The 18,088-nt window shown below is 41.8% G+C and overlaps 1 protein-coding gene across 2 annotated transcripts in view; it reads left to right on the forward strand.

The window, feature by feature from the left end:
- LOC126388038 (cell adhesion molecule DSCAML1-like) overlaps positions 1 to 14,979 on the forward strand; it is a 71,494-nt gene extending 56,515 nt beyond the window's left edge. For both annotated transcript variants that reach the window (XM_050040925.1, XM_050040926.1), the window contains exons 21-33: positions 4,066 to 4,219; positions 4,813 to 4,930; positions 5,045 to 5,208; positions 5,301 to 5,399; positions 5,704 to 5,892; positions 7,851 to 8,138; positions 8,231 to 8,386; positions 8,524 to 8,554; positions 8,677 to 8,795; positions 8,894 to 9,046; positions 9,749 to 9,949; positions 10,562 to 10,873; positions 11,407 to 14,979. In XM_050040925.1, the coding sequence (XP_049896882.1) occupies positions 4,066 to 4,219; positions 4,813 to 4,930; positions 5,045 to 5,208; positions 5,301 to 5,399; positions 5,704 to 5,892; positions 7,851 to 8,138; positions 8,231 to 8,386; positions 8,524 to 8,554; positions 8,677 to 8,795; positions 8,894 to 9,046; positions 9,749 to 9,949; positions 10,562 to 10,873; positions 11,407 to 11,840 (2,418 nt within the window). In that variant the 3' untranslated portion in view covers positions 11,841 to 14,979. The remainder of the gene's footprint in view (positions 1 to 4,065; positions 4,220 to 4,812; positions 4,931 to 5,044; positions 5,209 to 5,300; positions 5,400 to 5,703; positions 5,893 to 7,850; positions 8,139 to 8,230; positions 8,387 to 8,523; positions 8,555 to 8,676; positions 8,796 to 8,893; positions 9,047 to 9,748; positions 9,950 to 10,561; positions 10,874 to 11,406) is intronic.
- The last annotated feature ends 3,109 nt before the right edge of the window (positions 14,980 to 18,088 follow it).

Below are 18,088 nucleotides of genomic sequence, written 5' to 3' on the forward strand. Positions count from 1 at the left end.
GTGCATGAGTGCCATGTAAATGAGCACAGGCAGGGAGAGAGGGGGGAGGGAGGGGGGAAAGGAGGTTGGGAGAGAGAGAAAGAGAAACACCATTAGAGGAAGGGAGAGACCAAGGGGGAAATGAGGGAAAAAAGAGAGAGATGAGGGGAGAGGAAGAGGGGGAGACAGGCTAGGAAGAAGGGAGGAGCAGAGGAGGGTATCAGTCACATCGAGATGAGAGTGCTTTTGTCCGTCTTTTCATTATCTCCCTGTATCACTCCCTGGATCACCACAACACCGCCGCTATGCTGGAGGAATGTTCGAACGTACCCCCTACACACACACACACACACACACTCGCACACATCCTCCCTCCCTCTGTCCCTCCATCCTCTCCTCTTCACTGAGCTAGACAGAGGGGGATAGAGGGAAAGGGGGGAAAGCAAATGGTGAAGGAACTGAAGATGAACACTGAGAGATGAACAGATTAAAGAGATAGAACAGAGGATCGACTTGAGAGAGAACAGTGCTTTTGTGTGCGCGTTGGCATGTGTGTGTGTGTGTGTGTGTGTTTGTGTGCCTGCAGGTGTATGCGTGAATATTTTCTCAAAGATGTGTTTATAGGAAAAATATCCACAGGAACACATAATTTAATCCAGCACTGAGGCCTGAAATGAAATTTTTCTTAACCCAGTGAATAAATCAGCCTATATGAGGTGAAATCATTTGTGTCCACAGTGTTGGACCAGTGTGATCTGCTCTATTCTGTCAAACAATGCAACAAAAGGGGAGCTTTTATTTCAGTTTTTATCTTACAAATGTTCTCAATCAATCCAACAGTTCTGAAACGCTGTCTCCAAACATTAAAAGCAATGAGCACATTTACTTCTACTGTGTAGCACAACACCTGATGTGTCCTGCAAAAGGCCGTCACTCACTCAAAACATTTAACATGTGTGTGTCAGAGGTAAGTCAGTTCATTTTTCGCCTGCTTCAGGATTAAAACCAGTAATTATCTGAGTTCAGTTTTCAAAGCACTGAGTTCACAGGACAGTCTCCATGAACACAGAGGTGGAGTCCATACAGAGGTCAGCAGTCATAGCTGAGGAAGGCCTTCAGTATCAACATGCTCCCCTTCCAGAAACCAACAACAAATTATGAAACATCTAAATGTTTAAATTCAATTTTGGCAATGTTGCAGATTGTAAGGAAAATGAATGTTTGAGGTAAACCAGAGACAGCAATTCATTTTAAACTTAAGAAATAGAAAAGCTTTAAGGAATCCAGTATGTATAAATAGAAAAAGAGTCTACATGAAAATACAGTAATGGCTAAGTGTCAATATGACAAACAGGAATCTCACATCTTCTTTTTAAAAATCCCTATTTACTCTTTTCTATGTTCCTGTTGATTACCAGCAGAGATGGGCATAAATACATCAAAATGTATTATGATACAAAATACAAAATACCCCTCAAATAAATGTATCAAAATAAAACACATGTATTTTGTATTTTCAAATACAGAAAATACTTTATTTCTTTATCTTTTTAGCAGCAACCTGCAGCTCTACAGGTCCCTCTGTCGGTCGGTTGGTCCACAAAGCTTTTTGTGAAGAACTCAAAAAGTCCTTGACCAAGACTGCTCAAAATTTGCACACTGCAACTAGAGACCATGAGTAACTACAAAATTTGCACACTGCAACTAGAGACCATGAGTAACTATACCAGAAAGAATGCCCACAATTTGCTGTAGGTGGCGCTATACTAACAGATTCAAATCTTTTTGTGAATAACTCAAAATGTACATGCTGCAATTAGAGACCACAAGTAACTATGCCAGAAAGAACAACCATGATTCATCCATTAATGGCGTGATAGTAGCATATTTGGTCACATTTGTGCTTGTTTTCTCACAGTTTGGCGTAGCAGAGTATTCAGGTTTGGGCTATCGCTAGCTTGATATTATAACTATCATCACCATGTTTATTGTTATACAATAGGCTATGTAGCCAGACCCAGACATAAGGTCAAGGTCAAGGTCACATTTATTTCTATAGCACATTTAAAAAGACGTAAGTCACCAAAGTGCTTTACAAGAACATTGTGAAAATTACAATACCACACAAATAGATATATACATAGATACATAAATCATACATCAAGCCAGTTGACATCTGATACTATGGGGGCTACTGTAGCTAGTTCACTTGTCTGCTGTCTAACTTGGAGCCTTTGGAGCCCTGTGTTCAACTTTTTCCAAATGAAAAAGAGAGAACAAAGCTAGGGACATGTAGGCTATGCTAAAGTATTATTTATTGATTCAGATTTAGATTCAGACAAATTTATTGATCCCACGTGAGGCAATTCATTTGTAGCATACTCATCCCAAGCATCAACCACAACAACATACAATTTTTTTTTTTTTTTCCAACAATATCTTTATTGAATTTTCCAAATTTAGAAAACAAGACAAAACAAAAGGCCAACAAAGAGACACAAATGAGACAGTGTGTTAACATACAGGTCCTTGTAGGACGGGGACATTCAATGAAACAAAAATATTAAACCCTGCATTAGGTTTTCCCCTTTACACACATATGGTCACTGTAACAGTGCAAACAAAATGGGACAGAAGAGAAACAAAAAAAAACAACAACAAAAAACAAACAAACAGAAAAAAAAAAAAAAAAAATGGCGGTTAATAACATACAGTTTCTTATGTTATGTTGTTATGCACAGTCCAGTGAAGGGCACATTGAAAAAACATTCAGATAAAGATATTAAAAAAAAAAAAAGTAAAAACATATTGTTACATCCAATATTATAAAGATGTGTAGCCTGTTATTTTTGTTTATTGATTCATGGAGAAAGTATTTTGAGTATTTTAAATACAAAATTACTCCACTCAAAAGTATTTTGTTACAAATTACATTTGCTTTTTATCGGCCTCATCAAATACAAATTACAAAATACTCAAATGTAACTGAAATATGTATTTTAAATACAAGTAATAGAAGTACTGCCCATCCCTGAGGTTCTACACACTGGGCAAGTCAGACTGCCCATCCCTGAGGTTCTACACACTGGGCAAGTCAGATCATTTTATGGAGAAAATAGAGGGTGCTGCACTGAGTCAAGAAACTGTGTTTGTAAAAGTAAAAAATCAGGTGCTCTTCAAGGACAGGGCAGGTAAAGACTGTCCAGCTTACATTAAGTAGAAGTCCATGGTATAGATTGGCAGTCTGAAAAAGCATTTTTGTGAGACGGCTTAATAAGTATAGATCCAATCTAATACATGGATGACTGAGTCCTCATTAGGGTATAAAATGTGCTGGGGACAGGTGTTCAATCTAAAACTCATCAAGCGGTCATGTGACATGTGTTACATGGTATGTCATAGTGCCCACTTGAAACACATGACAGTGAAAAAGAGAAAATGTTAATATGTGGTGTAACTGACTGAACAACAGAGGAGCAGAACGTCTGCTATTATGTATGCGAGCCAGTCAGGCTGTTTAAGTCGAAACATGTTGGTCATCCATGTATTAAAGAAGGATTTTACTTACAGTCAGACTGCCAATCTGTTCTATGGACTTTTACATTAAGTAAGGACAGTCATTGTTTTTTATTCTCATCAGATCATTTTATCTTGAAGCAGGGAAGCTGTGCTGCTATGTTGATCTATAGAATTTAAAATGACCAGTTAAAATGTCAAAGAAAAAAGATATACTGGCAGACGTGAAATGTGAGTGTCTTTCTGTACCTGTAGCCTTAGTGTACCTGTGTTGAACACTGAATCTAATAGGAATGATTTATTTGTTGCACTGCATGCTCTTTGTAATGTCTGATGCAATTTGTAGCGTTTGTGGTGTTTCCTTCTTTATTTAAAGTTGTTCTGTTGACGTCCTGTGAACCAAGACAAATGTCATATTTTTGTCTGATGCTAAAGTTCAATCAAATCATTTCAGATGTGTAACCTGTAACACTTGTTTTTGAGTTTCTGTCACAAGAGCTGTCACAGAGCCTGCTGTGCCACTGTACTATCATCATTTGCTAACATGACCTTGCGTGCCCTCTGTCCCAGGCGCCCAGTGAGTACGAAGCCAACCCGGAGATGCTATTCTACCGTATCACGCACCTCACCCGTGGCAAACAATACCACATCTGGGCTGCAGCCGTGACAACTGCCGGCAGAGGCAACATCAGCTCAAAGGTCACAGTGGAGCCTGCTGGGAAAGGTGGGTCCTCCCGGTGAACCTGTAGTGGGAGGGGTGTTAAGAGATTTCTGTAAAGGTTATGAGGGAGAGCGCTCTAAAGAAGGCTATGAAGTGGCGACATGATCTCCTATACACAGATCACTTTCATCACTCTGCTTCTATCTCTGTCTGCTCTCTCTGTTATTGATTGACAGCCATAGTATTGATTGAGTAGCGGCTATGTTGCAAGGAACGCTGTTGTTAATTATGTGGTGATGAACAGGGCCTATCCAGTAAAATGACCCTTGGGGAGAGAGGTAGCAGGCGAGAATCAATAGAGGGGAGGATCTGTGGAGAAATGATAGACTGAAACTAAGAGGTTAGAGGAGGGGCCACACTAAAACACTGAGCTACAGCTTTTTATTCACTCAGCAGTGAGTAAAGGTCTCTCCCCTCAGGCAATCTGGGCCACTCATTCAGAGGCAGGCGGTTAGACATCTGAAAGTATGAATAAAGACAGCTTTCTGAAGATGATGCTGTGGCAGTTTTTGTTTTTTCTCGGTACATCTATCGTCATCTGTGTGTCGGAGTGTGTGTCAAAAATTAAATTTTAATCGCTTTATTTTTGTGTACAGTCCCGGCTAAGATCCTGTCCTTTGGGGGCACGGTGACCACACCCTGGATGAAGGAAGTGCGTCTGCCCTGCAGCTCAGTTGGAGAGCCGGCCCCCACAATTAAATGGACCAAAGACAGGTCAGAGCTCATCTTATGTCGCTTATATGTCAGTGTCATGACTGATACTGCTGCCTGTGAGAGAAAAATAACTTGGATGAGATTAACATCTGTAACCTGTCTGTACTGTGTCAGTGAGGACTCTGCCATCCCGGTGACGGCTGACAGTCAACGGCAGATCTTATCCAACGGCACACTGGTGCTACGTTCAGTCAAAGCAGAGGATTCTGGGTACTACACCTGTACAGCCACTAACACCCTGGGCTTTGACACCATCATAGTCAATCTGGTGGTGCAAGGTAAGACAAAACAGAAGATGGATTTGAGTGACCAGTGTGTTTGCTTCGTTCCCATTCTGTTGTTGAGTTACTGTCGCTGTGTGTTCATTCAGTTCCCCCCGATCAGCCTCGTCTGACCGTCTCCACTACCTCCACCTCCTCCATCACCCTGGCTTGGATCCCTGGGGACAATGGGGGAAGCTCCATCAGAGGTAAGACCCTCTGTGAACGGAGAAACACCTGCCCACCTCGCAGGTGTCTCATGAAAAACATTCCTGAGCTTATAGCTGATTTTTTGATGCATCATTTTCATTGTACTTTAGTTGTAGTAATACTGCAAACAGCAGTGTAAACAATGCTTCTCTGTAAACAGTAGTCAAAGTAGAGCTGATTGTAGCTGATTGCTGCCCCCTGGTGTCCAACACACGTAGCAGCAGCAGCAAAGATCCTCCTCAGTCTTCATTTCTTGGATTTACTGTAGTCGTTCTAAATGATTTGTGTCGTGTGATTCTGCAGGATTTGTGCTGCAGTATTCTGTGGACAACACAGAGGAATGGAGGGATGTGTTCATCAGCTCCAGTGAGCGCTCCTTCAGGCTGGACAACCTGCGCTGTGGAACCTGGTACAAGGTCAAGCTGGCTGCCAAGAACAGCGTGGGCTCAGGGCGCATCAGCGAGATCATTGAGGCTAAGACACATGGAAGAGGTGAGGGGCAGAAACTGAAGTGTTGTAGACATGACTGAAGCAGGAGACAAGTGAACAGACTATAACTCTGATTGCTCAAAACAGATTGAAATGCTTTCGCTAATTTCACTCAATGATTTCACTCAATTCAGATCAAGATCAGGATTCATACCAGGAATGAAACTAAATCTAAGTCTGACCTTTCTCTGCTTAGTTTGACAAATCACATCTGGCTTCTGGTTTGCTTTGCTCCATCCTAATTAATGTTTTTGTTGCCTTAGAATGAGCTGTTTATGTCTACATACGGAGTGGGTCCTCATCCACAAAGACAAATAAAACACCGGCTCAAGACAGGGCAATTTCCATTTTTTGTGTTGTTATGCCCCACCCTTAGGCGGCCCTATGGGGCGAACAAAACTCCAAACACTGACCCAATAATAACCACATAAACACCTTTAATACAATCAAATCCATGGGACTTATCAGAATGAAAACAAGCAGACAAGACAACAAAAAAGACAAAAAAGACACAGGAGCTCTTAAGCACCTCCTCCACACCAGGTGTGCTGCACCTTGTTAGGTAATGCAGCACACCTGGGCAGATCTGCAAGGAGGGAAAAGGGACAGCAGCGAGGAACACATACACAGCTGTAACAGTAGCTATGTTTCCATCCAAAAGTGATTTGAATCATTGGGAAATGCGCATTAAAAGAAATATGAATCCTGTGTGTTTCCATTAAATGTACGGACTTTGGTGAAAACTACGAACTCGCGTGAGTTTTCCGCAGAATCAGAAACAAAACAAGTCTCGCATTCTTCTTCTTCTATGTTTTGTGGCGGTTGGCAACCAGCTTGTAAATGCTTTACCGCCTTCCCGACCCGGAGTGTGGATATCACCATGGAGAGAGGTGCGCTACGTCAGACTTAATTCGAACATAACTGTTTCCATCCCCCGTTTTGAGAATCAACATTTTTTTGAATCAACCAAAACCCGGCTAAAGCGAGCATATTTTAGTTTGTGCGAATCAGGGGACTTTAATTCGAATTTTGGCGTTTCCATCATAATTTTCCGATGCGATACTTCTAGATGTGCATCTAAACAGGCTGATGGAAACATGGCTAATGTCGACCACCGTAATTCTCCTAAACACTTGGCACACAGTAAAAAGTTAAGTTCTGCAGCCTCACCGCTAGATGCCGCTAAATCATACAGACTCAACCTTTAAAGGTAAACTATGCAGGAACATCCTAGAACAATGTATAGACTCACACAAAAGCAATCCCTCTCAATATTACCCACTAGAATTGTTTGCCAGTGTACTGATCTGCAGAGACTCTGTCCTGTGCCTGTATTTCCTTATTCTGCTGTGTCCCTGGCCACAGTGCGTAGCTGAGGTCGGGGCTTTATAAAAAGAAAGTGACCAGGTGCCAGGCCATAAACAGCACGCATCGTAGAGGAAGCTACAAAAATCGTGGTCACAGCACCAAAAAAAATGTAAATTTGGTGAGGGAAAACACTAAGCACACAAAGGTCGTTACAAAACAAAAGTGACTCTGGGGTTGGCTGTTATTTTGACTTTCACTGGTGTTACTGTACACACACAGTGACAGACAGTTCCTGCATAGTATACCTTCAAAACTTGCCCCTTGCTGAAAGACACAAATGTCTCCAGAGTGTTGCTGTCATGCAGTGAGATGAAATTAGATAAAACGTCAGTTTCTACGTGGAAATATTCAGAATCAATAATGCAACAAGCTGGGACACTCAGTGTTCTTTTGTTACGCTGCATAACACTGAAAATCTCCACTGTGCCTTTGTATTTCAGAACCCCACAAAAAATACAATTAAATGTGAAATAGCACTTATACTGATGTTAATATGATAATAAATACATACAGACATGTTTCCTTTGTTGGCTTTACCAACCTCTTTCTAACCTCCTGTTGGTCTGTGTCTTCTGTTCCTCTCTTCTCTACAGAGCCAGTGTTCAATAAGGATCAGCCGCTGCTCACTCACATCAACTCCACTCACGCGGGGCTCAACCTGCAGGGCTGGACCAGCGGTGGCTGCCCCATCACCGACATGATGCTGGACTTCAGGCCCAAAGGTACCTGGGCCTGGCAGAGCCTCAAGGCCAACTCTACCACTCAGCTCTTCCTCAGTGAGCTGCGCGAGGCCACCTGGTATGAGCTCAAAATGAAGGCATGCAACAGTGCTGGGTGTGGCAACCAGAGCTCCCAGTTTGCCACCACCGACTATGACGGCAGTAAGTTCATCCTACATCTTTTTCTATCTGAGTGCCTCTCGCGCTGAAATTTCTGTACTTAATATTTCCCTCTGTCTTGTGTATCTCCACAGGTACAATCCCTCCCATTAAATCAGCTCGTGGAGAAGGGGATGATGTGAAGAAGCTGTTCTCCATCGGCTCTCCCGTCATCCTGGTTACTCTGGGTGTTGCTCTGCTCTTCATTATCCGCAAGAAACGCAAGGAGAAGAGGCTTAAACGACTTAGAGGTAAGAGACAGAAAGTGAGAGTTCAGAGGGAGATCAGCATTATTGTGTGTAATGGATTAATGTAACATCGAGTGACAAGTTGAAACGATTATCTTCACAGCCAACTATGATCTAATTAAGATATTGTCTTCTTATAGATGCTAAGAGCCTCGCTGAGATGCTTATCAGGTAAGAGCTGGCGTTTATGGCCCGAGTTTTTATGTCTGCTGTGTAGAAGAAGTAATACTTAACTTAAGTTAACCTCATACATTTTTGGAGACTTTATCTGTCATTTCCATGTGTGTGTGCAGCAAGAACAATCGCAGTATTGACACTCCAGTGAAGGGCCCTCCTCAAGGACCAAGGCTCCACATTGACATCCCACGTGTTCAGTTACTCATTGAGGACAAGGAAGGCATCAAACAGATAGGCATGTTGCTGCTCTCGACTGCAACACTCATCGTTTATTAGTGTCATTTTCTAGTATCTTATATTAACTGTCATGTCATCATCGTTTACTTGCAACAGGGGAGGACAAGGCAGCAGTGCCAGTGACAGACACGGAGTTCAGCCAGTCGGTGAATCCGCAGAACTTCTGTACAGGCGTGTCTCTGCACCACCAAGCCCTTATCCAGAACTCGGGGCCCTTGATTGACATGTCAGACATCCGCCCAGGCACAAGTGAGTGTTTTTCTTTTTAAATAAAAGATTCAGAGTATCTGTTTGCACCTGGGCAGCTTATTATGGATCCCACTGCGTGCTGTGATCGGAGGTGTTTTTAAGGTTTAGGGCAAAGAGGTCATGGTTAGGGCTACTACTAGTCAATCTTGGATATTCTCGGGGAGTAAAGTGGTACATTTATGAGGAAGATTTCACCAATTTACTGCCAGAAATTCAGGTGACATAGTATAAAGAGACACAGTCCATGGAGAGAGTAAGACGTGGTGGACAAATGGGTCAAACACAAGACTTTGACACAGGAGACTGGGGTTAGAGTCCCGTATGAGTCAATGTTGGCTTTGATTTTTAAACTTAGTTGACTTATTCATTTCAGTTTTTAAGATATACAAAGCTGCTGATTGCACACTGTGTACATTTAATTTAGCAGAATAGCTGAGGAAACCTGTTAACATCATATTCGACGTTGCTCAGTGTAAATAGCATTGATGCTAATAGCCATAAAGATATGTGCAAAAATTTCACATCTCTTAAAGTGACAGAACATGACGTCTATTGAGCAGGTGAAAGCTTTGATCTCCTATTGAACTGAACTTCATCCACTTCAGTCAGTGAAGACAGTATCTAGTCCTCTTGATAATCAATACATGGATACACAGTGTTTGTACCACCAAGCCGTTCTCTGATCACTGTAACCTCTCTCAGATCCCGTGTCCAGGAAGAGTATAAAATCAGCCCACAGCTCCAGGAACAGATATTCCAGCCAGTGGACGCTGAGCCGCCCCAGTCAGAGCCAGTCGACGGCCTCGGCACGAACTCTGACCTCCGACTGGCGGACGATGGGCTCGCATGGCATCACCGCCACTGAGAGCGACAGCTACAGCGCCAGCCTGTCGCAAGACACAGGTGGGTCAATCCCAGCCTCTGCCACTGACACAATGATGCGGCTACACTTTGTGCTACTAATGCGATTGTCATTTCCAGTTTTTACACCAAGACGTGGTTCTTTTATGAATATATCTGAAATGTCTTTAGTGTTTTTAATCAAATTTAAGACCTCTGGAGACAAATGAATGGTATATACCACATAATATGCAATTTAAAGAAAGTATTGAACAAAAATCTTCACCTAATGCTGCCTTTCAAAATCACTTGACTTCATTATTTCTATATCCATGTTAACACATGGACACAAGCAGATAGCAAAATGATTCTGCAGCAATAATATCATTGTACAAATATATAAAAGATGACTTAAAGAATGACAGTTTCCCACTCACCAGAATTCAGAAGTCATATTTAACTTTCAACCAAATGTTTCTCTAAGATGATACATATTTCCAGTGACACCAAAGGTTTGTGTCTGTACATCATCCTTTTCTAAAAAAATAAGATAAAATAAAAATATATATTTTTTAAATCAATCAAACCACCTGGAGGCCAATGTAAGGAAACAGAACATGTGACTCATACGAGCTCTTATCTGACAGCTGAGGAAATTATTTCTTGTCTTTCCAGATAAGGGTCGAAACAGCATGGTGTCGACGGAGAGCGCCTCCTCCACTTATGAGGAGCTGGCGAGGGCCTACGAGCACGCCAAGCTGGAGGAGCACCTGCAGCACGCCAAGTTCACTATCACAGAGTGTTTCATCTCCGATAGTTCCTCTGACCAAATGACCACAGGTACCAATGACCCGGCAGACAGCATGACCTCGCTCAGCACGCCGTCTGAACCAGGCATCTGCCGCTTCACTGCCTCACCGCCCAAACCGCAGGACTATGACCGCGGTAAAAATGTGGCAGTGCCCATTCCCCACCGCGCTAACAAAAGTAAGTACAACAAGATTCAGATGAGCTGATTTTTCTTGATGTAGCGCCTTTGATAATGCAGTGTGCACTCACTTCAGCTGCTGTACTACATATTGTTGAAGTAAAGACACTCATATAGACCGCAGGTTCTTGCGTCTTCTGTCTATGTACCGTTACCCAGAGACACCCTGAAACAAAGGACAAAGGACAGTAAAGTTAAGTCATGAGACTCTGAAACCAAAAGTGGGAATTTTATTCCAAAAAAGGACAAAGACAATGCTGGAATAGAAGCCAAAGTGATTTCAACAAATAAATACAAATACATAGTGGGAAAATACTGGACTCTGTGGGAGGAAGTGATAGTTACACAATAATTAAGCAGAAGAAGAAGAAGCAGGGAGTCATGTTTGTTGGCTGGTATGTCTCCAAGGCTTAGTATTGCCACACACATGAAAAATCAAATCAAGACCACCAATGCTTGTGTTAGTGTGTAGGCATATAGGCACATGTATAGAAAATGAACTTAAGTTTAAAAATATTTTCTTGCCTCTCAGGTGAATTCTGCAACCTTCCCCTCTATATGAAGACAGACCCATTCTTCCGCAAACAAGGGGAGCTGCATGACCCGTGCCCAGCTGTGCCACCGCGGGAAGCCTCAATCCGCAGCCTGACGCAGCGGGCGTATCACACCCAGGGCCGTCACAAGACTCTAGACCCTGCCAAGCAGCAGGTCCTGACGCTGGGCCATTCTGGGCTGGGCAGCTTGGGTGCGAGCTCAGGCACTGCCACCTTGCCCCAGAGGACTCTCACCATGCCCAGCTCCAACACTGCAGCAACAGCTTCCACTTCCAGCACGAGCAGCAACCCCACCAACAGTAACAAGGTGGGGGGCTCCAGAGACTCGCTGCTAGAGAGCAGCTCCTCTGCACTGGGGAGACTGCAGAAACAGAGTGTGGGGGCCTACTCCAAGTCATACACGCTGGTGTAGTCCGTTCTCTAGCACAGACTTGCATTGCTGTCCCGCCCCTCAGCCAGCCCCACTCTGGTGCTCTTCAGTCTGGGCCAGAAAGGGCATGCAACCATCTTTCTTTAAACCCAACTAATGGTGAGCTGCCCAGCGTTCTGTCTAATTTTCCTCGGGATAGGTGTTCTCCCAGACAGAGACCCAGCTAACCCTACTTTCCATGTTCACCTGGGACTCTATAAAAGAATTACTAACTCCAACTAACAGTTCCAGCCGGCTGGTGCTCAGCTCCGCCCAGTTCTCGCGGGAGAAGCGCAGCAAAAACCCAGGAAGCGATTCTGTGGTCATTTGGAAAATATTGACTATAATTGAAGAGCTAAAAGCTCTGTGTTTATGACGATGAAGACTACGATAGCCAGTATGAAGCTGTGTGGCCATCCTGTCTCTCATACGCACACGCATACTGTCCTCCATAGTTTGAGTATTATTGTCAATTTGCAGGACTTCCAGTTAAGTTCCCTATTCTTACTGTATCTTTCACCCTCTATGTGTCTCTTAAAGCCCCAAATAGCTATTGGCAGATTTTCTCTTAATGATGATCCCAAACGAAATGATTCAGGTTCTCCTCCAAGAAGACTTCTATCACATTAATCTCTTCCACACATCTCTCTCCAGCTGAACAGTGTCTAACTTTTCAAACAAATCATGACAACCCAAATGAACCAGCTATAAGTTCTCACATTACAAATAGAGAATATTTGGTATTATAAAGAATTTACATATATATTTCTATGTAGGTATATTATTGACATCTAAGTGAAATTATGACAAAGTATAAACTGTATGTACTACGACAGTGTAGTAGTATATACAGCAATTTAATGTTAATGTCAAATTTAAGAATGAGACAATCGCTCAATCATGAAATTTAAAAAAGAGAAATTTAAAAAGGTTGGACTAAAGAAAGAAAAAGTTTAGTATATATACGGGATGTTCTGTATGTTACTGTATGTAGACCGACTTAGCGAAGAGTGTTTCGCTCCTGTATGAACAGAGAGTGGCCCTTTCCAAAACCCATGTTGAGATGGGAGAAGCAAGATAGGCTACTTAGTTTCAGTTTCAGTTCCTGAAAAAAGGCAGGCTGGGTGAGCAAATGAAACCTCCCTGGTTTGAATGCCTACTTTGCTGTGGGTGTTCAGTGGAAACAATCATGGCAGAAAGCCTCCTGTAATATTATTTAAGTCTGCTCATGAGACTATAAGCTCTTTGACTCTATTAGGCTTGTCGAGAGCCTGAGTGGTTGGTAAATACAGTGACATTAAAAAACCAAGTCAGTGTCACAGAGGAACATTAAATAAGTTTTATGTTGGGAGGAGGGTCGGTGCGAAGCAGCTGCAGACTTGAATTATGATACAGAATTAAGGCTTCACTAACACATCCTGCCAACTTCCCAGCCTGCCTCGGTGTCACCGGCCAATCTTTGCTCTTCAAGGAAACAGATAACTAGCTGAAGGAATCCCAGTCTTGATGTGAATGAAGTAAAATAATATAATGTTGAGCGATGTTATATGTCAGGGAGTTCAGTTTTGAAAATTCAACCCAACTGCCAGAGAAAAATGTTGGCACTGTATGTTCCTGCAAACCACGGGTGCGTTTCATTTGATACAGTGAAACTTTATGTTTCAACAACACAGTGGCTGATGTGCGGTTACGTTTAGGCACAAACACCACTTGGTTATGATTAGGAAAAGATTATGATTTGGCTTAAACTAACGCTTGTGGGGGCACGATTCCTGCTAGACAAGCAGTGATGTCACAATGAAAATCAACTGCCTTTATTGCCACTATCCCCGCTGGAAAAACAGTAACGGGTCGCCAAAAAACACCCACGTAGGAAACACAGCAATGACTCACTAAAAAACAACCTGTCTGGTTGTTGGTGAGTCTCGAACAATGGTCTGCAGCTTGGCAGGTGCCTCGCCTATAGGTGACTCTCCATCCGCTCCACCTCCAAGTGTCAAGGTCTGATACGATATGTATGAAACGTGCAAATGTAAAGTATTCGTGGTGTGCAGAAACGTACAACGTCAACATTTTCTTCTGGCGAATGGGCTGGAAAATTATATAATGTTCACTCAATTGATATCTTTGTTGTTGCCCTGTCTGAAGTACTGTATATGTCCCGCTTTCTTTATCTCAGTACCCCTCCATTTTGCGATAATGTACATTCACACAAGAACCTATTGGAATGTGTTTCTGAAGCATCTCCATGATAGCGTTTTGTGGTTTATATTTATCCATTTGCTTTGTTTGTTTGTTTAGGGGAGGGGTTTCTGTTGGTCTTTTGATTTTGATTCATAATTTTAAACATTTTATTTTGTTTTGTTTTTTTTGTTTGTTTGTTTGTTTTGTTCCAGAGGCCAAACAGTACTGAGGTATGTGGCCTGTGGCTAAAACCAGTTCAGCCAAGTGAAATCAGGGACTCGTAGCTCTTTTGGTCACACAAACTGCTGTTGTGTATATACTGGACTGGAGTCGGTCTGTAAACCTGAAGCAGTCTGGCTCCCGTCCTTTGCCCCCATTCAGATAAATTAAAGTAAAATTCACCACCCTAAACATACTAGACCCATCATCTCTCCCTTTGTCAGTGTTGTTTATAGATTAAGTCTTGTACATAAAACACAGTTTTGTATGAAGAGCTATTTTCGTCAGAATAAATCAGGGGACACATCAGGGTTGAATGCCCCAATTTCAAAATTGAAATAGTATCAAAAATAAAATATTTTACTTCTGAAATGGGCAAAAAACATTTTTCTTTCCCTTTATGTTTTTGATACTAATTTGTTGAATTTTTATTCTTTTTTAAAGGTCTTTTGATGTTGTCATTTGTCCTACTTTACTTTTTTATTATCATTATTTTGTATTTTGTTCATCCTCAGAAAATCATTGCATGCTTGCTAAAAGGGAAAAATTGAAGGAAAAAATGTATGAAAATCAAAAAGAAAACAAACAAAAAAAAATGTTGAGGGTATCCCAAACATTTGTTTGAGTTGCTTGTTATGGCAATTGCTTGTGTTCAAAAGTACATTTTCTATGAAAAGAAAGCAAAAACTAAAAAGATCATTCTAACACCTTGTGCAATAAAGCTATCTTTCATACGTCACGGCTTCTGTCATTCTCAACAGGTTTGTTGGCGTATCATCTGAAGATGTTCGAATTGACGTTCATTTTGAAATATAATAATGAAGCGTTTCATGTGCAGCAGAACATTTAAAAAAATTCCCTAACATGTATGGAGCATCATTGGAGGTACTTGTTGGTAATACTCTGCTAATAATATTAAAATAAAATATAAAATACACAAATATTATGATACATGAGAGATGATATGTGAAATTTAACAATGAATTGGGGCGTCGGTGGCCTAGTGGATAGAGCAGGCGCCCCATGTACAATGCCCTTTCCCTGTCTCTCTCTCTCTCTCTCTCTCTCTCTCTCTCTCTCTCCCCCTTTCACACTTGACTTTCCTATCAATTAAAGGCAAAACTGCCCAAAAAATAGATTAAAAAAAAAACAATGAATTAATGTGTAAATGCGTCAGTCATACTAACTTGAATGGGTACTCCAGCCAGTTTCGGAGCTTGTGACAGGTAGTCCAACTTGATATTGTCTTTCATCAGACCCTCCTTGCCTCCACACTGGCTTTCTGTTATAAATTTGAAGTATCTTGCCAAAAATAAAATAACCCTGATGTCCAGGGGTATTTTTCAGACCTGACAATAGCTCTTCCAGAACCACAGAAGTTATTACATAACTCTAATAGTACTCTTCATGACAAGGAAATTGATTGATACAGTAGGTACAGAAGAATGTGTATTGACTTCATGGGTCACCCTTTAGATTACAGTCTGCAATTTACAGCATAATCCCAATTTATAGTGTAACTGGGTGCACCAGTACAGTATTTACTAATACACACATACAGAGAAGGGAACAAGATATAAGGTGAGGGAATGAGGGGGTAGCAATCTGTAAACTTATAAAGAATTTATACAGTAGGCATTTTTAACTATCAGGTACCTGTTCTAATATTTGGGGGGCACAGTATAAACATCACTGAGCAACAACGATGGATGTTTGGGGGAAGATGGGGTAATATAACTCACAGAGGATGTCAGATTCACGTTGGTAACTGACTATGTGCTCTCTTACTCTTGTGAGCACTTATTAATGAGACAACATCAATGAAAAGGTTAATTGCACTCAGTCTGAGCGATACGCCTCATTCAGTCAAATGTGTTGTGAGGAAACATCCCACATATCCATCCTCTCAGCCTGTGCTCAGTGTCATCTCTCTCATTCACTGCAGCGTTTATCATTTCAGGCTGGAGAGTTGCTCAATTCATAGTTGTATAAAGGGACAGTTCAACACTGGTATCAGTTCTGTTCAGATTGCTTTGGTGTGGTTTGGCCGTATAGATGTCTGCCTTCTCTTAAATATCCTCCTGACAGGCGAACTATTGTTTGGCACACATTCTTTATTTCTTCTCGCTATTTTGGATCAGAAGTACTCAGTAAGTATAAAACTAGTCCCACTGTCCTCAAATGAGCACTTCCTAATTAACAGTGTCTTAGCTTATTACTGTTACTAAAATTGGTCAGATGTGTTGCCCCATCATATACAAACATTAATCATAAATAAAAAAAGTTTCAACCACACAATGTGATCAGGTTTTGGACCTTGTCCACTTTTGTGTCGGGATCGGCTGCAAAGTGACTTAGCAGAGATGGCTGCCATCTTGTCTTTACATGGATTAGTGTATTGTGCAAATTATCCTTCTGCATGTTCACCAATTGAAACCTTGCTACGACTTTCACTTCCTCTAGATAGTCAAGTCTGATCATCCTCTCTGTGCTCAGCCAGGGCCACTAGATGTGTCCACGAACGAGGACATCAGGTCTAATTTAAACAGAATGAAGTATAAGGTCACAATAACCCAAAATGTGATGTCCTCATATGAAGACAGGGTCTCAGGAGGATATATATTTTGATGGCACTCAGCTTGTGGTGCTCATTGCACCAAAAATTAAAGACAAAAAAAAAAAAAAAAATCCTCAGCAATGCAACAGCAACAGCAACAGCAATGTCTCCTTCCAGAAATCATGACCCAGTTACTCGAGATAATCCACAGACCTTGTTGTGAGCAGTTTTACAGAGGAACTTTTTTCCTTCTACTGAAGAAGAATGCCTGCATCTACTGCTACTTAGCTAGCACCCCTGAGCTAGCTAACATTACAGCTCAGCCGAGGAGGACGTGTTATCACAAGCAGGAGCCTCTTGTTCATGAGTAGATGCACACTTCCTTCTGCGCAGTGATACAGTTCTCCTCCTACATGAAACTACTCACAACAAGGTCTGTGGCTTGGGGCTTCGGTAGAGTAGTGGATCGTGCCGGCGCCCCATGTACAGAGGTGATACCTCGCCGCAGCGGTCGCAGGTTCGATTCTGGCTTGCAACCCTTTGCTGCATGTCATCCCCCTCTCTCTCTCTCTCTCTCTCCCCATTTCACACTGTCCTGTCAATTAAAGGCAAAAAGCTCCAAAAAAAATCTTAAAAAAAAAAAAAGGTCTGTGGATTATCTTGAGTAACTGGGTCATGATTTCTGTAAAGAGACATTGATGTTGAGTTTTCAAATGTGTTTTTTCAGCGCTGTGAGCACCACAAGTTAAATGCCATCTGGTTCCATCATATTGGAGAGAGGGCAGACATCTGTACGGCTGATATCTCCAACACTCTGCACCAAAACAATCTAGACTAGAAAAATATTTTGATTTTGGTTTGAACAGTCCCTCTAAATATACAAGGAAAAAAAACTGTAATAACACTGCACTGAATTCACATCAAACAATATTATAAAGTACATAACCTGATGCCAAAACCACATCGATTAGTCCGATGTGCTATTTCATGTTTGAAATATTTCTGGAGTGGTAAAATAGCACAGCATGTGTCATCCTACAGGACAGATCATTGAGACTTTGAGGTGATGGTGATGTCGGAGACTGATGATGCTCAAGTGATTTAAGATTTGATGTCAGTGCTCAATAAAGACTTGAATCTGAAATGTAAGGAGTAGTCAGGAAAGGGGACACTAAGTGAGATATAAAGCCACATCACGTTTTAATCAAATGACACATGATAACCCACAGTGAGTAGTGAGACGTGACACACAGAAGCTCACCTCCTCTTACAGTAGCTTTACAGCAATGCA

This window comes from Epinephelus moara, chromosome 3 (assembly GCF_006386435.1).
Source record: "Epinephelus moara isolate mb chromosome 3, YSFRI_EMoa_1.0, whole genome shotgun sequence".
NCBI lineage: Eukaryota > Metazoa > Chordata > Actinopteri > Perciformes > Serranidae > Epinephelus > Epinephelus moara.